Source organism: Pan paniscus, chromosome 7 (genome assembly GCF_029289425.2).
Source record: "Pan paniscus chromosome 7, NHGRI_mPanPan1-v2.0_pri, whole genome shotgun sequence".
Taxonomy (NCBI): domain Eukaryota; kingdom Metazoa; phylum Chordata; class Mammalia; order Primates; family Hominidae; genus Pan; species Pan paniscus.
Genome location: NC_073256.2, coordinates 78,760,829 through 78,783,326, shown reverse-complemented (window position 1 = coordinate 78,783,326; position 22,498 = coordinate 78,760,829). Strand labels below are relative to the sequence as shown.

At 40.2% G+C, this 22,498-nt stretch overlaps 1 protein-coding gene across 3 annotated transcripts in view; it reads left to right on the top strand.

Moving 5' to 3' along the window:
• The first annotated feature begins 13,821 nt into the window (after positions 1-13,821).
• The window catches only part of GGH (gamma-glutamyl hydrolase), a 28,143-nt gene continuing 19,466 nt past the window's right edge, over positions 13,822-22,498 (top strand). Inside the window, exons 1-2 of one of the 3 annotated variants that reach the window (XM_057303024.2) lie at positions 13,822-18,441; positions 21,332-21,446. In XM_057303024.2, coding sequence (XP_057159007.2) covers positions 18,333-18,441; positions 21,332-21,446 — 224 coding nt within the window. In that variant the 5' untranslated portion in view covers positions 13,822-18,332. Of the gene's footprint in view, positions 18,442-18,491; positions 18,628-21,331; positions 21,447-22,498 lie in introns of those variants that run through there. The other 2 variants (XM_003831382.7, XM_063606782.1) reach the window with 2 other exon arrangements.

The window sequence follows — 22,498 nt, the reverse complement described above, 5'->3', positions numbered from 1 at the left end:
TATGGGTTAATGAAGAAATTAAGAAGGATATTTAAAAATTTCTTGAAACCAGTGGAAATAGAAACACAACATACCAAAATCTGTGAGATACAGCAAAAGTAGTACCAAGACGGAAATTTATAAGCAGAAATGCCTATATCAAAAAAGCCCTCTGTTTTTGGAGGAAAGAGATGAGTACAGGAGAGTGGTTCATTTGCCTAGAAAGATGCATGTGAATCAAATTATAAGAGGCCTTGAACACCAGCTGAAGGGCGCTAAGGTGTATGAATTACTTATGTGCCAGGGACCATATTAGATTTACATACATGGCATCATTTCATCTTTGCAAAAAAAAAAAAAAATGGTTAAGTGGCATTAGACCCATTTGCACATCTTTTGCCCAGAATCACAGAGCTTTGTAAGGCAGAATCAGACTGAACTCGGCTGGCCTGGCTGTAAAGTCCACATACTCCACAACACCACCATGCTCCTGTTAGACCAGATTCTGCAGGCCATGGAGATCAGTGGTCATCAGATTCTATCAGTCTTACCCATTAATGTCTGACACTGATCCATCTCTGAGGCTTATTATCTTTCATCCAATCTTCTGCAATAGCTTCCTCTTGGACTACAGGTTTTTCATTGTTCCTCCCTTTACCTACTCTTTCCATGCTGCCTGACTTAGCTTTCTGTAAGATTTCATTTCCTGATCTTCAAGGGAGCAGCACTGTAAGCAGGGTAAACTGCTAATTGGCACCCACGGCCCTCCACACCCAGGCCCAACCTATTTTTTCATTCTCATATTGTAGGACTCCTGACTCCACCTGTACTCCAGGCACACCAACATTTTCACCACTGTGATAATATCCCTTCCATATAAGACACATCAGAATTGGCAGAAAGGAGTGGAGGAATGAGGTGGAAGGGAGGTGAGGTATATTTTTGACTGTGAACCTTTGTTCTTTGTTTTCTCTGCTTGATGCCCTTGTTCTGTCTGCTCATATAGAGATATAAGTCGTGCCCCCTTGTCCCCTCTGTGAAACAGTCTCTAACCATCCCCAGTAAGAATTCTTTGCTCCTACTTGTGTGTTCTCCTGTTTGAACTTACAGGCAGTTACCTGCCTCTCTCCCTTCTAGAAAGTATTCTTAAATGCAAACACTGTCTTTTCCATCCTTGTATAATCAGTATCTAACTAGTGTCTAGCACAGGGTCAATACTCACAGGGCAGACTTGACATAGGCATATTTCTTGTTGCAAGGGTGGGTGACAGCCATCAGCAGGGGCAGCCACAGGTCATATGTAGTGCAATGAAGCCTTGCACTATGCTAAATAGAATATCATTTACTGAGAAGTTGGGCTGACCTCAGCAGCCTCCTCATAAGCTCTTAGACTTGACCTTATCCCTCTACTTCTTCCTTCTCATTCTAAATGTTAGCTGTCTTACAATAAGTTCTTACCCGCTAGTCTTTATTTCCATCTCTAACTTCACTCCAATGTCTCTGTTTTAAGTATCTTAACAAATAGGTTTCATTTTTAATTGATTTTGAATTTCAATTATTTTAATCTCATATATATTCATACATATTATAGGCTGGTCCCTAAGGGGTTTTTCGGGAGCCATTAACCATTGTTAAATAAAAACCTGTTGTAATTTGGCTTTTATGTGTGGCTCTCTCTCCAGTCAACAAGAAAACATGTGCTGCTGCTGTGTTGAGCTCTTTTGGTGGGTTTCCCACAGCAGAGCTTTGCTGTGCACTATATCCCTCTCTTTCTCAGAGCATCATGTACTCGAGAAGATGTGGGGGTCTGAGATGGGAATGGTCAGGCATAGCCCCCCATTGTACCTGGTTATCCTTCCCTACTGCTCAGTCTCATCCACTCATGACTCAGGCCAGCCTCATTTGAGGAACTTCAGTCCATCAGTCACCTCTGAAAGTGTCTTAGCCCCAATCTCACCTGAATTCAGAAGGTAGATGACCCCTTCTCAGTTCAACGGTGATTGCCAACACTCAATATTTACTCCAAACTGTTGCCCACAAGGGACATAACATCATTAAACCCAACATAAAATTAACAGCCCTCAAGTGCCTAGGACATGATATCTCCCTTGAAGGACACACTTTATCTTCTAAAAGAATTAACATTGTCATCAATTTCCCTTTCCCCAAGGCCAAAAGACAACTCTGACTATTTCTAGAATACATTGGCTATTGCCAAAACTGGATCCCTAACTTTTCTGCTATTGCTCCTCCCTAACGCCCTCTAATTGGGCTTCTGAGTCTGCATTTCAGAGCCTCAAGTCCTCTCTATCCTCTTCCCTCACTGCTAGATGCCCCAATTACTCATCAACTTTTCCCTTTTTATACATGAAAGGGATGAATACACTTTAGGTGTCCTCAACCAAATCACAGCTCTCTTCTTCACCACCAAAACTGCTGCAAGACTACAAAGAATACAACCTTAGGTTCACATTTCATAATTAAAAAAATACAAGTCTTCAAATAGAAATTCACTCCAAAAGGAAACATTAAATTGGAGGTCTTTCAAGAGCCCCTAGAAGCAGATGATGACATGAGATAGACTGCTTTCCCAAGAACAACTGCATGATGCCATCAGGTGGCTGACTTCTACCCAAGACACCAGAACAAGATCCCCTATGAGTCCTATTTTTAATTCCCTCCATATTCTCCCTTTGTGTCCTTCTTATTGTCCTCATTATCCTTTTGCACTCATAAGTACAAAAGCTTTCTGAGACAGGTCTGCTCTTTTCCTTTTTGCCCTCCCTACCATTTCTTTCTTCTCTATTCCCCATTTACCTACCTTCAGAAAGGATGCTCAAAACTTTTGGATGGCTTGTAGTGAAGAGACTACTCAATCTTAAAATCTTTCTTAAAATCATTGCTTTTATTCATCCTTTTCCCTCTTGGATCAACCATCTGATATAGTTTGGATCTGTGTTCCCACCAAATCTCATGTTGAATTGTAGTCCCCAGTGTTGGAGGTGGGACCCAGTGGGAGGTGGTTGGATCATGGGGGTGGACTTCTCGTGAATGGTTTAGCACCATCCCCTTGGTGCTGTTGTTGAGATAGAGCATGAGTTCTCATTTTTGACATCTGGTTTTTTAAAAATGTGCAGCATCTGTGCCCTCACTCTCTCTTGCTCCTGCTCCTGCCATGTGAGATGCTTCACTCCTTTTTTACCTTTCACCATGATTGGAAACTTCTTGAGGCCTCCCCAGAAGAAGAAGCCACTGTGCTTCCTGTATAGCTTGCAGAACCAGAACAGTAAGCCAATTAAACCTCTTTTCTTTATAAATTGCCCAGGCTCAGTTATTTCTTTATAGCAGTGCAAGACTATACTTTGCACCATCTTCCCCCAAATTACTCTTCTCATTTTTAAAATCTCCACAGCTATTGATTTAGCTGTTTTCCTCTGCACAATGTTAGGAAATTGTTCCTATATTTTGTATCAATCACACAAGCATCCAAATAGAATCTGAACCACTTTTTTAAAAAGTCATTTTTATTTCTCTCACAATTTTACAGACAATAATGCTCTATGTTCTAGTTTCTGGCTTTACAGCATTTACTCTCTCAACTCTGATGACAGTACTTGTAACGATTAATCATTGTCCCAGAGCAAATACAACATTATATGAAGTAAGTTTACCATGGGGAATTGCTATGGGGACACTAAAGATTTACATATGGAAAAGTACCAATCAAGATATTCCCCTTATAGCCATACCCTTTCCTCAACCTAGTATAGTGGAAGAGAATTGCTCCCACTTCACTTGGTTAGCCACAAAAGACAACTATTTCATTTATGGAAGAGGAAACTACTGGTATCTCCTAGAACACTGGACAGGCTCATGTTATCTAGCCAATCTTGTCAACCCCTACCATATATTATCAGGGGAACCCACCCCCAATATTTCAACGTACGTTCTTTCTATTTTCCCTAAGTGTCAGCCGGTCTGAGAAATAAAGAGAAAGAGTACAAAGAAAGGAATTTTACAGCTGGGCCACCGGGGATGACATCACATATCGGTAGGTCCGTGATACCCCCCAAGCCACAAAACCAGCAGGTTTTTATTAAGGACTTCAAAAGGGGAGGAGGTGTATGAACAGGGAGTAGGTCACAAACATCATATGCTTCAAAGGGAAATAAAGATCACAAGGCAAAGGGCAAAGCAAAGATCACAAGGCAAAGGGCAAAATCAAAAACTCCTGATAATGATCTATGTTCAGCTGTGCACGTATTGTCTTGATAAACATCTTAAACAACAGAAAACAGGGTTCAAGAGCAGAGAACTGGTCTGACCTCAAATTTACCAGGGTGGGGTTTCTTCCCAACACTAATAAGCCTGAGGGTACTGCAGGAGACCAGAGCGTATTTCAGTCCTTCTCTCAACCACATAAGACAGATACTCCCAGAGTGGCCATTTATAGACCACCCCCCAGGAATGCATTCCTTCCCCAGGGTATTAATTATTAATATTCCTTGCTGGGAAAAGAATTCAGCGATATCTTCCCTACTTCCATGTCCATTTATAGGCTCTCTGCAAGAAGAAAAATATGGCTCTATTCTGCTTGACCCTGCAGGCAGTCAGACCTTATGGTTGTCTTCCCTTGTTCCCTGAAAATCGCTGTTATTCTGTTCTTTTTCAAGGTGCACTGATTTCATATTGTTCAAACACACGTTTTACAATCAATTTGTACAATAGTGGTCCTGAGGTGACATACATTCTCACCTTACAAAGATAACAGGATTAAGAGATTAAAGTAAAGACAGGCATAAGAAATTATAAGAGTATTATTTGGGAACTCATAAATGTCCATGAAATCTTCACAATTTATGTTCAGAGATGCAGTAAAGACAGGCATAAGAAATTATAAAAGTATTAATTTTGGGAACTGATATGTGTCCATATTAAAATGAAATCTTCGCAATTTATGTTCCTCTACCGCAGCTCCAGCCGGTCCTTCCGTTCGGGGTCCCTGACTTCCTACAACAATATATGTAGCTCAACTACCTTCTTAAACTATTTAAATTCCCCTCTGTCCCTTCTAATGTCTATCATTGGTCTTGATGGTGCACTAGTAACTGTGGCTCCTGAAAATGTAGAAGTTGGCACCAAAATATTACTGCATTCTTCCTTTCATTGCTAGATCTCAGATCTTCCTTGAAAAGGAAGCTGAGATAGTAGGAAATCTCCAGAAATTAGAGCTTCATTTGATCACATTTAGGCTACTTTTGTGTCTGGAGCAGCTGCAGTATGGGATACTCAGAGTGAAGAGAAATTCTCATATCTTCCATGCTCTAATATGGGAGATAACCATGACTGCAAACAACCAAATAAATAACCTCACTCTTTCCACCCCAGAATTCAAAAGACCCAATACACAGAGCTCCATAACTGACTGGCACTCAATATGACCTTGGTATCTAGAGGTGAGACATGCTTTGTTTGGAAGCAGCTGCTACATGATTGTTATCCAAAATGTCTCTGACCTCTACATCATAAACGAGAATATTCAGTTGCTAGTGAGGAAATGCATGCCGCTGCCACCACAGTCCTAACTCAATCAAAAAAGGACCTCGTCACATCAATTTCCTGGAATCCACTAGATTGGATGCTTCCTGGCCTCAAGTCTCAGTTTTACTCCTTAACACACCTCTCATGGTTATTTTTCTGCTTTTGCTTATAAGTATCTCCTGATTAAAGGTCTTGTCTCCAGAAACCTTCTCAGTTCCAGATCACCATCAGAGCCTAATACAGGCATACCTCAGAGATATTGTGGGTTTGGTTCTAGACCACCTCAATAAAGCAAATATTGCAATAAAGCAAGTCATAATTTTTTTTTTTAGTTTCCCAGTACATATGAAAGGTTTGTTTATACTTTACTGTATTTTATTATGTGTGAAATAGCATTGGGTCTAAAAAAAACCCAATGTACACACCTTAAAAATACTTTATTGCTGGCTGGGTGCAGTGGCTCACGCCTGTAATCCCAGCACTTTGGGAGGCCGAAGTGGGTGGATCACGAAGTCAGGAGATCAAGACCATCCTGACTAATGCAGTGAAACCCCGTCTCTACTAAAAATACAAAAAATTAGCCAGGCATCGTGGTGGGTGCCTGTCGTCCCAGCTACTCGGGAGGCTGAGGCAGGAGAATGGCATGAACCCGGGAGGCGGAGCTTTCAGTGAGCCGAGATTGCTCCACTGCACTCCAGCCTGGTTGACAGAGTGAGACTCCATCTCAAAAAAAAAAAAAACTTTATTGCTAAAAAATGCTAATGGATATCTGAGACTTCAACAAATTGTATCTTTTTGCTGGTGGAGGGTCTTGCCTCAGTATTGATGGCTGCTGACTTCATCAGAGTGGTGGTTGCTAAAGGTTGGGGTGGCTGTGGCAATTTCTCAAAATACAATAACAATGAAGTTGGCTGCATCAATTGACTCTTTCACAAAAGATTGATTTCTCTATAGCATGTGATGCTTTTTGTAGCATTTTACCCACAGTAGAACTTCTTTCAAAATTGGAGTCAATCCTGTCAAACCTGGCAGTTGCTTTACCCATTTTCAACAATGTTCACAGCAACTTCTCATCCAATCAAGTTTCATCATTAGATTGCAGCAATTCAGTCACATCTTCAGGCTCAACTTCTAATTCTAGTTATCTTGCTATTTCCACCACACGTGCTATTACTATTTCCACTGAAATCTTAAACCACTCAAAATCATCCATGAGGGTTGGAATCAACTTCTTCTAAATCCCTGTTAATGATGATATTTTGACCTTGCCCCATGAATCAGGAATAGTTTTTTTTGTTGTTGTTTGTTTTTTTTTTTGTTTTTTTTAGATGGAGTCTCGCTCTGTCACCCAGGCTGGAGTGCAGTGGTGTGATCTTGGCTCACTGCAACCTCTGCCTCCTGGATTCAAGTGATTCTCCTGCCTCAGCCTCCTGAGCAGCTGGGATTACAGACATGCATCACTATGCCTAGCTAACTTTTGTGTATTTTTAGTAGAGATGGGGATTCTCCATGTTGGTCAGGCTGGTTTCGAACTCCTGACCTCATGTTATCCACCCACCTCGGCCTCCCAAAGTGCTAGGATTACAGGTGTGAGCCACCTTGCTCAACCAGGAATAGTCTTAATGATGTGTAGAATGGTGAATTTTTTTCAGAAGTGTTTCAACTTATTTTCCCAGATCCATTGGATGAATCACCCCCTATGGTAGCCATAGCTTTATGAAATATATTTCTTTTTCTTTCTTTCTTTCTTTTTTTTTTTTTTTTGAGATGGAGTTTCACTCTATCACCCAGGCTGGAGGGCAGTGGTGCAAACTCAGCTCACTGCAACCTCCACCTGCTGAGTTCAAGCGATTCTCCTGCTTCAGCCTCCTGTATAGCTGGGATTACAGGTGTGCGCCACTGCACCCAGCCTGAAATATCTTTCTTAAATAATAAGATTTGAAAGTCAAAATTACTCCTTGATCCATGGGCTGCAGAATGGAGCCCATGGAGTCCATCCAGGTATTAAGCACAGCAGTGGCTAAGCTTCCTGATGTGCTGCTGGATTTGGTTTGCCAGTATTTTGTTGAGGATTTTTGCATGGATGTTCATCAAGGATATTGGCCTGAAGTTTTCTTTTTTGTTGTTGTGTCTCTGCAGGTTTTGGTATCAAGATGATTCTGGCCTTATAGAATGAGTTAGGAAGGAGTGCCCCCCCACTCAAGTTTTTGGAATAGTCTCAGCAGGAGTGATCCCAGCTCTTCTTTGTACATCTGGTGATCCACAAAGGTGTTTATAATATTCTCTGATGATTATGTGTATTTCTGTGGGGTCAGTGGTAATATTTCCCTTGTTGTTTCTAAATGTGTTAATTTGGGACTTCTCTTTTTTCTTCTTTATTAGTCTAGCTAGCAGTTTATCTATTTTATTAATTTTTTCAAAAAACCAGCTCCTTGATTCATTTATTTATTTATTGAGACGGAGTTTGCTTTTGTTGCCCAGGGTGGAGTGCAATGGCGTGATCTCAGCTCACCACAACCTCCGCCTCCCGGGTTCAAGTGATTCTCCTGCCTCAGCCTCTTGAATATCTGGGATTACAGGCATGCACCACCACGCCCAGGTAATTTTTGTATTTTTAGTAGAGACAGGGTTTCTTCATGTTGGTCAGGCTGGTCTCGAACTCCTGACGTCAGGTGATCTGCCCACTTCAGCCTCCCAAAGTGCTGGGATTATAGGCGTGAGCCACCGTGCCCTGCCTCATTGATTTTTTAAAATGGTTTTTGTATTTAAATCTTCTTCAGTTAATGTCTGATTTTGCTTTTTTCTTGTCTTCTAGTTTTAAGGTTGGGTTTCTCTTGGTTCTTTAGCTCTTTTATTAAGTTGGTGAAAATGTGATTTCAGTTTTTGCATTATTGGAATTTGCTGTTTGATATTGGAATACATTCTTAAATAAAAGTGGTTATGTTGTACATTGTTTCAATGCACATTTCTTGCTTTTTTTTTTGCTAATGACTTATCACTTGCTGTTTATTTTATGTTTATTTTAGACTATGGAAATGATATTAGACAAAAAGCACATTCTAGCAGTTTTCTTATTCGAGTTCAAAATGAGTCATAAAGCAGCAGAGACAACTTGCAGCATCAACGCATTTGGCCTAGGAACTGCTAGTGAATGTACAGGGCAGTGGTGGTTCAAGAAGTTTTGCAAAGGAGATGAGAGCCTTGAAAATGAAGAGTGTAGTGAACTGCCAATGGAATTTGACAATGACCAATTGAGAGCAATTATAGAAGCTGATCCTCTTACAATTACGTGAGAAGTTGCCAAAGAACTCAACATCAACCACTCTATGGTCATTTGGCATTTGAAGCAAATTGGGACAGTGAAAAAGCTCAATAAGTGGGTGCCTCATGAGCTGACTGAAAATAAAAAAAAAATCATTTTAAGTGTCGTCTTCTCTTATTCTATGCAAAAACAATGAACCATTTCTCAATTGGATTGTGATGTGCGACGAAAAGTGGATTTTATATGACAACCAGAGACGACCAGCTCAGTGGTTCGACCAAGAGGAAGCTCCAAAGCACTTCCCAAAGCCAAACTTGCACCAAAAAAAGATCATGGTCACTGTTTGGTGGTCTGCTGCCAGTCTGATCTACTACTATTCAGCTTTCTGAATCCCAGTGAAACCATTACCTCTGAGAAGTATGCTCAGCAAATCAATGAGATGCACTAAAAACTGCAGTGCCTACAACTGGCATTGGTCAACATAAAGGGCCCAAATCTTCTCTATGGCAATGCCTGACCACACGTCACACGACCAAGGCTTCAAAAGTTGAACAAATTGGGCTACGAAGTTTCACCTCGTCCACCATATTCACATGACCTCTCACAATCCAACTACCACTTCTTCAAACATCATCCCCAAGACTCATAATTATCAGAGTCTCCAAGGTCAAAATGAAAGAAAAAATGGTAAAGGCAGCTAGAGAGAAAGGCCAGGTTTTCTACAAAGGGAAGCCCATCATATTAACAGCCAACCTCTCAGCAGAAACCCTACAAGCCAGAAGAGATTGGGGGCCAATAATCAAAATTCTTAAATAAAGAAATTACAATCCAGAATTTCATATCTGGCTAAACTAAACTTCATAAGTGAAGGAGAAATAAGATCCTTTCAAACAAGCAGATACTGTGGGAATTCCTTACCACCAGACCTGCCTTACAAGAGTTCCTGAAGGAAGCACTAAATATGGAAAGGAGAGACTGTTACCAGCCAGTACAAACAAAAAAACACTGAGGCACACAGACCAGTGACAGTATAAAGCAACCACATAAACAAGTCTATGAAATAACCTGCTAACATCATGATGACAGGATCAAATCCACACATAATAATACTAACCTTGAAAGTAAATGGGTTAAATGCCCCAATTAAAAGGCATAGAGGGGCAAGCTGGATAAAGAACCAAGACCTGTTGGTATGCTGTTTTCAAGAGACCCATCTCACATGCAATGACACTCATAGGGTCAAAATAAAAGACGGAGAAAAATCTACCAAGTAAATGGAAAATAACAACAACAGAAAAAACAGGGATTGCAATCCTAACTTCAGACAAAACAGACTTTCAACCAACAGAGATTTTAAAAAGCCAAAGAAGGGCATTATATAATGGTAAAAGGTTCAATTCAACAGGAAGACCTAACTATCCTAAATATATATGAACCCAACACAGGAGCACCCAGATTCATAAAAGAAGTTCTTAGAGACCTTCAAAAAGACTTAGACTCCTACACAACAATAATGAGAGACTTTAACACCCCATTGATGATATTAGACAGATCATTGAGACAGAAAATTAACAAAGATATTCAGGGCCTGAACTTAGCACTGGATCAGATGAACCTGATAGACACCTACAGAACTCTTCACCCAGAAACAACAGAATATACCTTCTCATTGCCACATGACATATACTCTAAAATCGATCAGATAAACAGAAATAAAACACACCTCAGCAAATGCAAAAAACTAAAATCATAATCTCTTGGACTACAGTGCAATAAAATTAGAAATCAAGACTAACAGCAGGGTGTGGTGGCTCACACATGTAATCCCAGCACTTTGAGAGGTTGAGGTGGGTGGATCACCTGAGGTCAGGAGTTCAAGACCAGCCTGGCCAACATAGTGAAACCCCATCTCTACAAAAAACACAAAAATTAACTGGGCATGGTGGCATGTGCCTGTAGTGCCAGCTACTTGGGAGGCTGAGGCATGAGGATTGCTTGAACCCAGGAGGTGGAGTTGCAGTAAGCTGAGATCTTGCCACCGCACTCCAGCCTGGGTGACAGAGTGAGACTCCATCTTGAAAAAAAATAATAATAAAGAGAAATCAAGACTAAGATATTCACTCAAATGTACAATTCCACAGAAATTGAATAACCTGCTCCTAAATGGCTTTTGGGTAAATAATGATATTAAGGCAGAAATAAAGAAAATGAGAACAAAGATACAACATACTGGAATCTCTGGGGCACAGGTAAGGCAGTTTTAAGAGTGAAATTTATAGCACTAAACACCCACATCAAAAAGTCAGAAAGAGCTCAAGTTAACAACCTAACATCACAACTATTAGGTTGGTGCAAATGTAATTGTGGTTTTGGACCATGAATTTTAAATCATTATAACTAGGTGCAAACATATCTTTATTATTATGTAATGCCCTTCTTTGTCTTTTTTTGATTGTTTTTGGCTTAAAGTCTGCTTTGTCTGAAATTAGAATATGAACTCCTTTTTTTTTTGTTTTGTTTTCCATTTGCTTGGTAGATTTTTCTTCATTCATTTACTTTGAACCTACGGCTGTCATTGCATGTGAAATAGGTCTCTTGAAGACAGCATGTGGTGGGGTCTTGTTTCTTTATCCAAGTTGCCACTCTGTGCCTTTTAAGTGGGGTATTTAGCCCATTTATATTCAAGGTTAATATTGATATGTGCACATTTGATCCTGTCATTGTGTTGTTAGCTGGTTGTTATGTATACTTGAATGTGTAATTGCTTTATAATGTCAATGGTTTATGTATTTAAGTGTGTTTTTGTGGTGGCTGGTACTGATCTTTTGTTTCTATATTTAGTACTCCCTTAAGGACCTTTCACAAAGTAGGACTAGTGGTAACAAATTCCCTTAGCATTGGCTTGTCTCTAAAGATCTTATGTCTCCTTCACTTATCAAGTTTAGTTTGGCTGGCTATGAAATTATTAGTTAGAATTTCTTTTCTGAATATAGGCCCCCATCTCTTCTGGTTGTAGGGTTTCTGCTGAAAGGTCTGCTGTTAGCCTGATGATATTCCCTTTATAGGTGACCTACCCATTCTCTCCAGCTGCCTTCAACTTTTTTTGTTTCACATTGACCTTGGAGAATTTGATGACTATGTGTCTTGGGGATGGTCATCTTGTATAGTATCTTTCAGGGGTTCTCTGCATTTCTTGTATTTGAATGTTCTTTCTAGTGAAGTTGGAGACATTTTTGTGGTCAGTATTCTCAAATATGTTTTCCAAGTTGCTTGCTCCTTCTCTCTCTTTCAGGGATGTCAATAAGTTGTAGTTTTGGTCTCTTTATATAATCCCATATTTCTCAGTGGCTTTGTTTATTCTTTTTTATTCTTTTTTCTTTATTTTTGTCTGACTGAGTTGATTCAATGAAACGGTCTTTGAGCTATGAGAGTCTTTCCTCACCTTGGTCTATTCTGCTGTTAATACTTGCAATTTTATTATTATATTATTGTAGTGAGTTTTTCAGCTTCTTCAGATTGGTTTCGTTCTTTCTTAAAATGGTTATTTTGTCTTTCATCTCTTGTATTACTTTATTTCAACTTTCTCCTGAATCTCAATGACCTTCATTCCTATCCAGATTGTGAATTCTATGTCTCTCATTTTAGCCATTTCAGCCTGGTTAAGAAACATTGCTGAGGAGTTAGTACTATCACTTGGATGTAAGAAGACACTCTGACTTTTTGAGTTGCCAGAGTTCTTGCACTGGTTGTTTCTCAGGCCAGGAACACAGTGGCCTGATGTTTCTTTAAACTTTAAAGTTGCTGTTCTTTGGATGGGGTTTTCTGCTTTTATATTCTTTGATACCCTGAGGGTTTGACTGTGGTATAAGTTGGGTTTAGTTGACTGGTTTTCTTTCTGGAAGATTTCAGGGGACCAAAGCTCAGCTAAGTACTCTTGAGCTGCTTGCTATAATCCTGGAGGTCCAGTACCAGGCCCACGGCTTTGTTCTCTGGCCCCTTGAGGTTAAGCACCTACTGCACCTTAGGGGCTAAGGTGCTCCCAGTCTGCTGGTAACAATACTCTGATGAGGAGTGCCAACCAAAGCACTTCATCAGGGTGGTGGCAGTGGAGTCACTTGCACATGCATGTCAGGAACAGCTATTCAGTGGTGTCCAGACAAAACTATTAAAACCAACTGCAGCTGTGGCAAATTATTAAGGAATACAAATTACCAAAAAATTTTGGTATTTGATGTAAATTTTGACATCAAAATAATGAAATGTGGGTGGGAGGGAGTGAAAGTGTAGAGCTTTTATATGCAATTAAAGGCAAGTTTTATCAGATTAAAGTAAACTGTTCTAAGGATAAGCTATATTATGTAAGCCTCATGGTAATCACAAAGCAAAAAATTATAGTAGTTACACACAATATAAAAAGAAAGATAAAAAGTATACAACCATACAAAGCCACCAAACCACAAAGGAAGATAGTAAGAGAGAAAGAAGGAAGCAAAAGACCTATAATACAATCAGAAAAGAAATGACAAAATGGCAGTGGTAAGTTCTTACCTATCCATAATGACTTTCAATGAAAATGGATTATACTCTCCAATAAAATATATAGAGTGGCTGAATGGATTTTTTAAAAAAGCAAGATCTAATCATAAGCTGCACACAAGAGACTCACTTTAGTAATAAGGACACACATAGACTGAAAGTGAAGGGATGGGAAAGATATTCCATGCAAACAGAAACGAAAAGAGCAGAGGTAGCTACACTTATATCAGACAAAATAGATTTAAGTTAGATACTATAAAAAGAGAAAAAGAAGGCTATTACATAATAACAAAGAAGTTAAATCACCACAAAGACATAACTATTGTAAATATACACCCACCTAAAATCAGAGCACCTAAATACATAAAGCAATTACTAAATGATCTAAAGGAAAAAATAGAATTTAATAATATTACAGTAGGGCTCTCCATATTCCACTTTCAGTAATGGACAGATCATCTAGAGAGAAAATCCATAAAGAAACTATGGACTTGAATTACACTTTAGAGTAAATAGACCAAACAGAAATATACAGAACACTGTATCCAATAGCAACAAAATACGCATCCTTCTTAAGTGCACATAGAACATTCTCCAGGATAGCCCATATGTTAATGCACAAATCTTAACAAATTTAAGAGAATTGAAATCATATCAAGTATCTTTTGAGATCACAATGGAATGAAACCAGAAATCAGTAACAGGAGATATCTTGGAAAACACACAAATGTGTGGAAATGAAACAACATGCTCCTAAACAACCAATAGGTTAAAGAAGAAAGCAAATAGAAAATAAAAAATTACTATGAGACAAACGAAAATGGTAAGACAATGTATCAAAACTTATGGGAGACAGCAAAAGCAATCCTAAGAGGGAAATTCATAGCAATGAACACCTATATAAAAAAAGAAAGGTTACAAATAATCTAACATTACCACTCAAGAAACTAGAAAAATAAGTATAAACTAAGCCCAATGATAGCAGAAGAGGGGAAATAACAAAAATCAGCACAGAAATAAATGAAATAGAGACTAGAAAAACAATAGAAAATATCAACAAAAACTAAGTTTTTGAAAAGATAAAGTTGACGAACCCATAGCTAGACTAACTAGGAAAACAAGAGCCTACTCAAACAAGATCAGAAAAGAAAGAGGAGACATTACAATATACATTGCCTATATCTACTATAATACACATATATACACACACAAATCAATATGATATACCACATTAATCAAGGATAAAAATCATATAATGATTTCAATACATGCAGAAAAAACATTTGAAAAATCCCAACATCCTTTTATAATAAAACTCTTAACAAGGCCAGGCGCGGTGGCTCACACCTGTAGTCCCAGCACTTTGGGAGGCCAAGACGGGCAGATCGCGAGGTCAGGAGATTGAGACCATCCTGGCTAACACAGTGAAACCCTGTCTACTAAAAATACAAAAAAATTAGCCCGGTGTAGTGGCGGGCGCCTGTAGTCCCAGCTACTCTGGAGGCTGAGGCAGGAGAATGGCGTGAACCCGGAAGGTGGAGCTTGCAGTAAGCCGAGATCACGCCACTGCACTCCAGCCTGGGCGACTGAGCGAGACTCCATCTCAAAAAAAAAAAAAACAAAACAAAAACAACAACAACAAAAAACTCTTAACAAATTGGGTATAGGTATAGAGGGAATGTACCTCAACACAATAAAGGCTACATATGACAAACCCTTAGCTAGCATCATTCTCAACAGTAAAACACTGAAAGCTTTTCCTCTAAGATCAGTGACAAGTATGGCTACTTTCACCACTTCTTTTCAATATAGTACTGTAAGTCCCAGCTAGAGCAATTAGGCAAGAGGAAAAATTTGAAGCCTAATAGGAAATGAAGAAGTGAAAATATCCCTATTTTCTATGACATGATCTTATATATGAATCCACCAAAAAACTATTAGAACTGATAAATGAACAGTAAAGTTACAGAATACAAAATCAACATATAAAAGTCAGCAGCATTTTTATATAGTAATAACAAATTAAAATGAAATTAACAAAACCATCCCCTTTAAAATAGTAACAAAAAATTAAATACTTAGGTGTAAATTTAATGAGCAGGTAAAAGGCCTGTACACTGAAAACTATAAAACACATAAAAATACAAGTAAATAAGAAAATACAAGCAAATGGAAAGATATCTCATGTTCATGGATTGGAAGAATTAAAATTGGGAACATGTCTATATGACTGACCTACGGCAATCTACAGATTCATTGTAATCTCTACAAAAATTCCAATGTCACTTTTTTCACATAAATGTAAAAGAATCCTTAAATTTGTATGAAACCACAAAAGACCCCACATACCTAAAACAATCTTGAGAAAAAAAATCAAACTTGAAGGCATCATACTCTGATTTCAAGACATATTATAATTATAGTAATTTAATCAAACTAGCATGGTACTGGCATAAAATTACAGGCATTGACCAATGCACCAGGATTGAAGGCCCAAAAATAAACCAATACATATACTGTCAATTGATTTTTGACAAAGGTGCCAAGAACACACAATGGGGAAAGGGCATCTTCTTCAATAAACAGTGTTGGGAAATCTGGAAATTAGACCCTTATCTCTCACCATGAACAAAAATCAACTAAAGTGAATTAAGCAGTTAAATATGAGACCTGAAACTGTAAAATTACTAGAAGAAAACACATGGGAAAAACTTTATGACATTGGTCATTTACATTTAATATTTTACTATTACAAAAAGATGCTCCAAAGAGCATACTTACACATATTTTTTTTTCACATGAGCACGCATTAATCTAGGTACACACTTATATCCAGAAAGTACTGGGTTACAGAACATGTAGATCTTCACCTTTACCAGATATTGCTTAATTTTTCTCAAAAATAGTTATAATAATTACAATTCCACCAGAAATGCAGAGAACTGTCATTTTACTACATCCTTGACTTATTATCAAAGGCTTACATTTTTGTCAATTTACGGAAACCTGCTTCCAAAGATGGAGGAAGCTGGGAGACCAAAGAGGCTGACCAGTTGAATTTCTCAGAAAGAAACACTTAGTAGAGACAAACAGAAGCGACCCCTGCACTTGCCCTCCAGAAAGTATGCTTTATTTAGCAAGCTTCTAGGGTAAAGACAAGTGCAACTAGTTAGCTCTTAGACTATTGTGATCACTGGGGACGTTAGATAAGCATCTTTATGAGGGGTTATATATGTTATGAGCATTGTTTAAAGACCTTTGCTGCAGAACACCTCGGTATGCTGTGGGTCAAACATCAGTCCCCGAGATAGTTTTGCTTCAAGATGGTGTCACTCTTGCCAGGAAACAGGCTGTTTTTCTACACAGTCTAATGGACGTGACATATTATCTTAACTTGCAGTTTTCTGATGACTACAGAAAGTTTGGTTTGCTTTTCACATTCTTTTTCCATTTTTCTATTGTGTCATTGTTCTTATTATTTCTTCGCATATTTTAGAAATACTTTATATTTTATAACTATATTTTCCAAGTTTGTGCTTTAACCTTAATTTTCTTATATAGTCAATTTTTAATTAACATTTTTAATGTTTTATGAAACTCTTCCAACAGCCAAAGTTATGAACATATATTTATATATTTTCTTATCAAAGTATAATATTTTGCTTTCATATTTACATATGCACTTCACCTCGAGTTTATTTTTGTGTGTAACGCCGGGTAAAAAATTTTTCCTATGTGGATAGTCAATTATTCTGGCACCACAAATTCATATTTACAAGGCTACTTGTCTATTTAATCATGCTCAAAACCAGCTCGGCCCTTTCATGTCTTTCATCACATCCTTTGTTGCTTACCTCTCACCACACCCTTCTACAGAAGCGTTATTTTCTTGTTAAACCAGACTATTCACTGCATTTACTCTTCTTGCAACATGCTAAAATTGTTCCTGTTGTCTCTACGAGTCACGCTTTCTGCCTTTTTTCCTTACTGAATTTAAACCTCTTGTGAAAAAGACTGTCCAATTTATGTTTTACACCCTTAATACTGAGCATTGATGTAGTAGGTTTTCAAATATTCTTGTTTTATTCTGAATTTAAGTTGGCCCTTATAGATGGGAACTTTCACTGAGTACAAGCTATATATCCATGTATTTAGGAACAATCACAACAGTTTTAACGAATAGGAACCAGTCATCTTTTCTGCCCCGGTGGATAGGCTTAGTGGTGGTCGGTGGATGGCGCTGACCGCGGTTGATCAGAGGAAGCTGACGCCGTTTGCAGGCGTGGCCTGGGCGTGCCCGCTTCAAAGTAGACGCCCGGAGTTGGCCCAGTTCTGACCCTAGTGATGCGCCTGTGCATGTGTTCCTATCGCCGTCCCGTCTTCTTCACTTCCTACAGATGCCGCGACCCCCCAAATAGCAAGTGTGGACATTCACATTCAGAGGCACAGGCTGTCCGTACAGCGAACGTTGTCACCATTCCCGGAGATAGGGCCCCGATCTTCAAGGGGGCGGTGCGGTTGGCGCGCAGTTCTCAGGCGCCTTCTAGAATCCCCTGCCAGCCTCCCCGCTGCCTGGTTACCAAACTCGGCGGTGGACACCCAACCTCCCCTCTCGAGGACCTGGGTTGGCCAGCCCAGCTTTGTACGGGTGACTGAAGTCCACATCGACGTAACAGTTGAAAGGGAAGGACGCGGAGACCACCCGGTACCGGCCCCAGGCGTTTCCAGAGTCTCCGCTTAGGCGGCCCGTGGGGGTCGCGGTCGCGGTCGCGGTCGCGGTCGCGGACCGGTGACAGAGCAATGGGGCGGGCGCGCAGCGCCGGCTGCACTCCCAGAGCCGCCCACCGCCGCCCCATGGCCGCCTAGCACGCGCCGGGACTGCATTTCCCATAGGCCCACGCTGCGGAGCACCGCCCACCCGAGCCCCACGCGAGTGCGCTGCCGCGAGGTGTCCCTGCCGCAGCCCCCGCCCGCCCGCAGAGCTTTTGAAAGGCGGCGGGAGGCGGCGAGCGCCATGGCCAGTCCGGGTCGCCTGCTGTGCGTGCTGGGCCTGCTACTTTGCGGGGCGGCGAGCCTCGAGCTGTCTAGACCCCACGGCGACACCGCCAAGAAGCCCATCATCGGTAAGGAGGCTGTGCGGGGCCGCAGCAGACTGGGAGGGGCTGGGTGTTGGCGCTGGGCGCCTCCCGCCGCCGCGCTCCAGCTGGCGCGTCCCGCCGGGAAAAACCCCCAGATGTGCTTCGCTTTTGGTGCAAGGAGGAACCCGGGCTGGGCACCATTTAGGTCGTACTGAAATGTACCTGGTTGAGGTACCTCGTTCATTCCTTTAGACTCATATGACTCTTAAAGGTGGGAGGGAGGAGGGTGCACCATGAAGAATCCTGAGGATTTTCTTTTTTTTTGTACACAGCTAGGAATTTCTACTAAAATAAAACATTTCCTTTTCGCACATAGTTGGGAAGTTTTACTCATTTACATCTACAAATTCTGTACATGCATTGCATTCATCAAAATGTATTGATGGCGTATTTAAAATACCAGTGCATTGTAATATAAAATCAAGAAATTAAGGTATAACTTGGATTTTGTCATGTTCAGTAGCAGAGGACAACAGTGGCTAATATCCTAATGTGGGTTCTATTTGGTGTTAAAATGCAGCCCACAATTTTTCGTTTCCAACATATTTGTGTTTTAAAGAGGTAGTAAAATCAGTCTGTGTTACCAAAACACACATTTGAGACAGGCCCAAGGAAAGCTACCTAGGAGATATCATCCTGGGGTTAAAATTTGCCCAAAGAAATTTGTGTGTGGACATTAAGATTAGTTTTATTTTGGCTGTAGGATTATGCCTTTCATACTATTTTTTTTCTATGAATATTATCACTGTATTCTGTAGCTAAACAGAAAGTAGATGAATGTTTTTTCATATAGGTAGTGCCCAGTTTTCAAATGGGTTGCTTACTAATATTTGGAACTTATTTCATAGCTGTTTAACGTGGTGATTTGATTCTCCACGAACTAACTCAAGCTGTAATTAATGTAACAGGTTGCATATTGTGTGTCCAGAGAAGAGAAAAAAAAGCAGAGGGGATTCTTCCCCTTTCCTAGAATCAGGGGTAGCCCTGCGTCAAATATTTAAAAAAGGGACTTTGCTTTTGGTCACTGAGATCAGCACAACATCGTTAACTGAGTACCGACTATGTACACAATCTTGCTCTGGGAAGTGCAAAGGATTGAAAGATGACAAGCCACAAAAGTTGTGAGATGGCCTTAAATTATTGGTGGAATTTTGGTCATATTTTGAGGGACAGGGAGAACAGCTTGAGCTCTTTTCCCAGGGATGGGAAAAGTGAGTATGCGTGGGCCCAGGGGAAGGGGAGATGTTGGTGGAACTCACTCTGATGTACTTCTCTTTCTGGTACCCTTGTGCTCCCATGATGCCCCATGTCTCCTTTGTGGTACCTCACACCATGTACCCTGTACCACTCCATTTCCTATGACACTCCTAGTTCTTCGTTCCCTAGCCAAACTTTGTTATTCCTTAGTGAAGATGATCTTACCTACCAGTAAGGAGAAAAAGTTTTACTGAACAAATTTTGGCGTTTGACATGTTAATCTGAATACCTGATGAATGCCAATTGTAAGAAGCTGGGAATACAAAAGTGAGTAATACAGACAACAGCTCTTCCTATCAGGTGGCCTACAGAGACACTGAAAGTGTTCCAAATGCTGAAGTGCTGAATAGGAGTAGGCACAGGTACTCACCCGACAGACGTGTTTTGATGTATACTGGTTGCTATACTCTGCTGGGGCTGGGTTTCACTGGTAAAAGGAGGCCAGAGAGATGGGTGGGGCAGAGTATACGGGTCTTACAGAGTTTATTAAAGTTTAGGGACCCACTGAGGTAGTTAAACAAAGTGGTGACACCTGCTTGCTGATCTGTCGCTACCTGATGTCCTTTCCTATTGCTTTCTGCTTTCACTCACCTGGCTCTAATAATATGGATTCCTTGCAACGTGACAGGCACAAATCTGACTCCTGGCCTTTGCACTTGCTATTCCTTTGTCCTGGATTGCTCTTTTCCCAGATATATGAATGTGGTTTACTCTGTCACCTCTCTGAAGTCCTGGCTCAAATGTCATGTTTTACCTTCTCAGGGAGGACTTGCCCGGCCACCGTGTTGAAGAGACTGTCCTTTCCTACATAGATAGGCTCTCCTTCCCCACCTTCTTTCTCTCCTTAGTGCTTACGACCAGCCATCACTCTATATATTATGCCTTTTTGTCTTGTTTATTGTTTGTCCTCTTTCCCCTCCCTGCTACACCCTCGAATTAATGCACACAGGGCAGGGGCTTTTGTTTGGTTCACTCATAGTCATGTGTCCCCAGCAGCTAGTTTGTTGCCTGGCATGAGGTATGATTCAACAGTATATATTGAATGACTGTAGGAATAGGAATGGTGATATGATCCGATTTGCTTCTACATGGGGAGCTGCTTGGAGCTTGGGGGGTTTCTTAAGAAAAGATATAACAAGACCTTCTAAGAGTCTATTATGATAGTGTGGTGGGGAGAGGGTAGATATTGATAGCTTGGGCTAAGGTAATGTTGGAGAGGTGTGGATGGAAGATGTTTTCACTCCTTTGCTTCGTTGTCAGGGAATCAGTGTGTCTGTGAGTATGTGTGGGAAAGGAGTGACAGCCTTGTAAATTTAAGGATCTATATTCTTTAGATGGATTCTAGGTCTACAGTTGTGTGAAGGCTGCAAGTGCTATTGTAAGCCTTCTTTGGGGGCTTATTTGGCCTCCCGAATGAGGTGAGAGATAGATCTACTTGAAAGTAAGATCAGCCTCCCCTGCTGCTTTCCCATAGGCTATGGGTGGACTTGGAGGAGAGACTTCCTATTTAGTTCTGTGGATTGAAATAATAAAATATGATATTTTTGCTGTGATATATTTCAGTTTCTGAGCAAGAAGAAAAGGAATTTGCTTGAAACTAAACTTTTTTTGTTATTAGGAATATTAATGCAAAAATGCCGTAATAAAGTCATGAAAAACTATGGAAGATACTATATTGCTGCGTCCTATGTAAAGTACTTGGAGTCTGCAGGTGCAAGAGTTGTACCAGTAAGGTATGATTCAGTGTTTTTTTTTTTTTTTTTTTTACTCTGTATAAAAAATTGCTGCGTACGGGTGCGGTGCCTCATGCCTGTAATCCTAGCACTTTGGGAGGCCAAGGCGGGTGGACTGCTGAGGTCAGGAGTTCGAGACCAGCCAGGCCAACCTGGTGAAGCCCTGTCTCTACTAAAAATACAAAAATTATCTGGGTGCAGTAGTGCACTCCTGTAATCCCAGCTACTGGGGAGGCTGAGGCAGGAGAATCGCTTGAACCAGGGAGGTGGAGGTTGCAGTGAGTTGAGATCGCACCACTGCACTCCAGTTTGGGCAACAGATCGAGACTCCGTCTCAAAATAATAATTACTGCCTAATATCTCTAAAATTTGTGCTTTCTCTCTTATGATTACATTGTTTAAATGCAGTAACATTGCACCTGATTTTTGACACAAACATGTTGCTTAGAGTCTCTCATTGAGTTGTTTAATGTGGGAAGCTGTGTGTTACCTGTAACGTCATTAGAGGTACCGTATGTCATATGCATTAACATCAAGAATGAAATGATAGTTTCCTTTATCCTAGAAAAGGTGGTCCTCACAGACACTATGAAGGTAATGGAGTAAAATAATCTAAAGTGGTTGGGGGGGCGGAGTGAGGGATGAAAAATTACATATTGGGTACGGTGTACATTGCTCGGGTGGCTGGTTCATTGAAATCTCAGACTTCATCACTATACAGTTCATGCATGTAACCAAAAACCATTTTTACCCCAAAGGCTATTGAAATAAGAAAAAAATTTTAATGAATCTACAATTTAACCAGCTTTATTCTATAATATTAGGATAAGAGAACACTTAGGGAATGAAGGAGGTTTTTAGAAGATGACTTTTAAAATACCTTCACACTCTACTTTAAAAGTTTGTAAATTACCAATGCATTAGGGTTGCTTCAGTGTGGATTATAGGTATTGCAGTTTTAAAGGCACTGCATAATTTTTGTGATAAAATGTTCCTATAAGAATAAAATGATTCATCTCATTTTCATTTAGAACTGAATTCTTCCCATATTT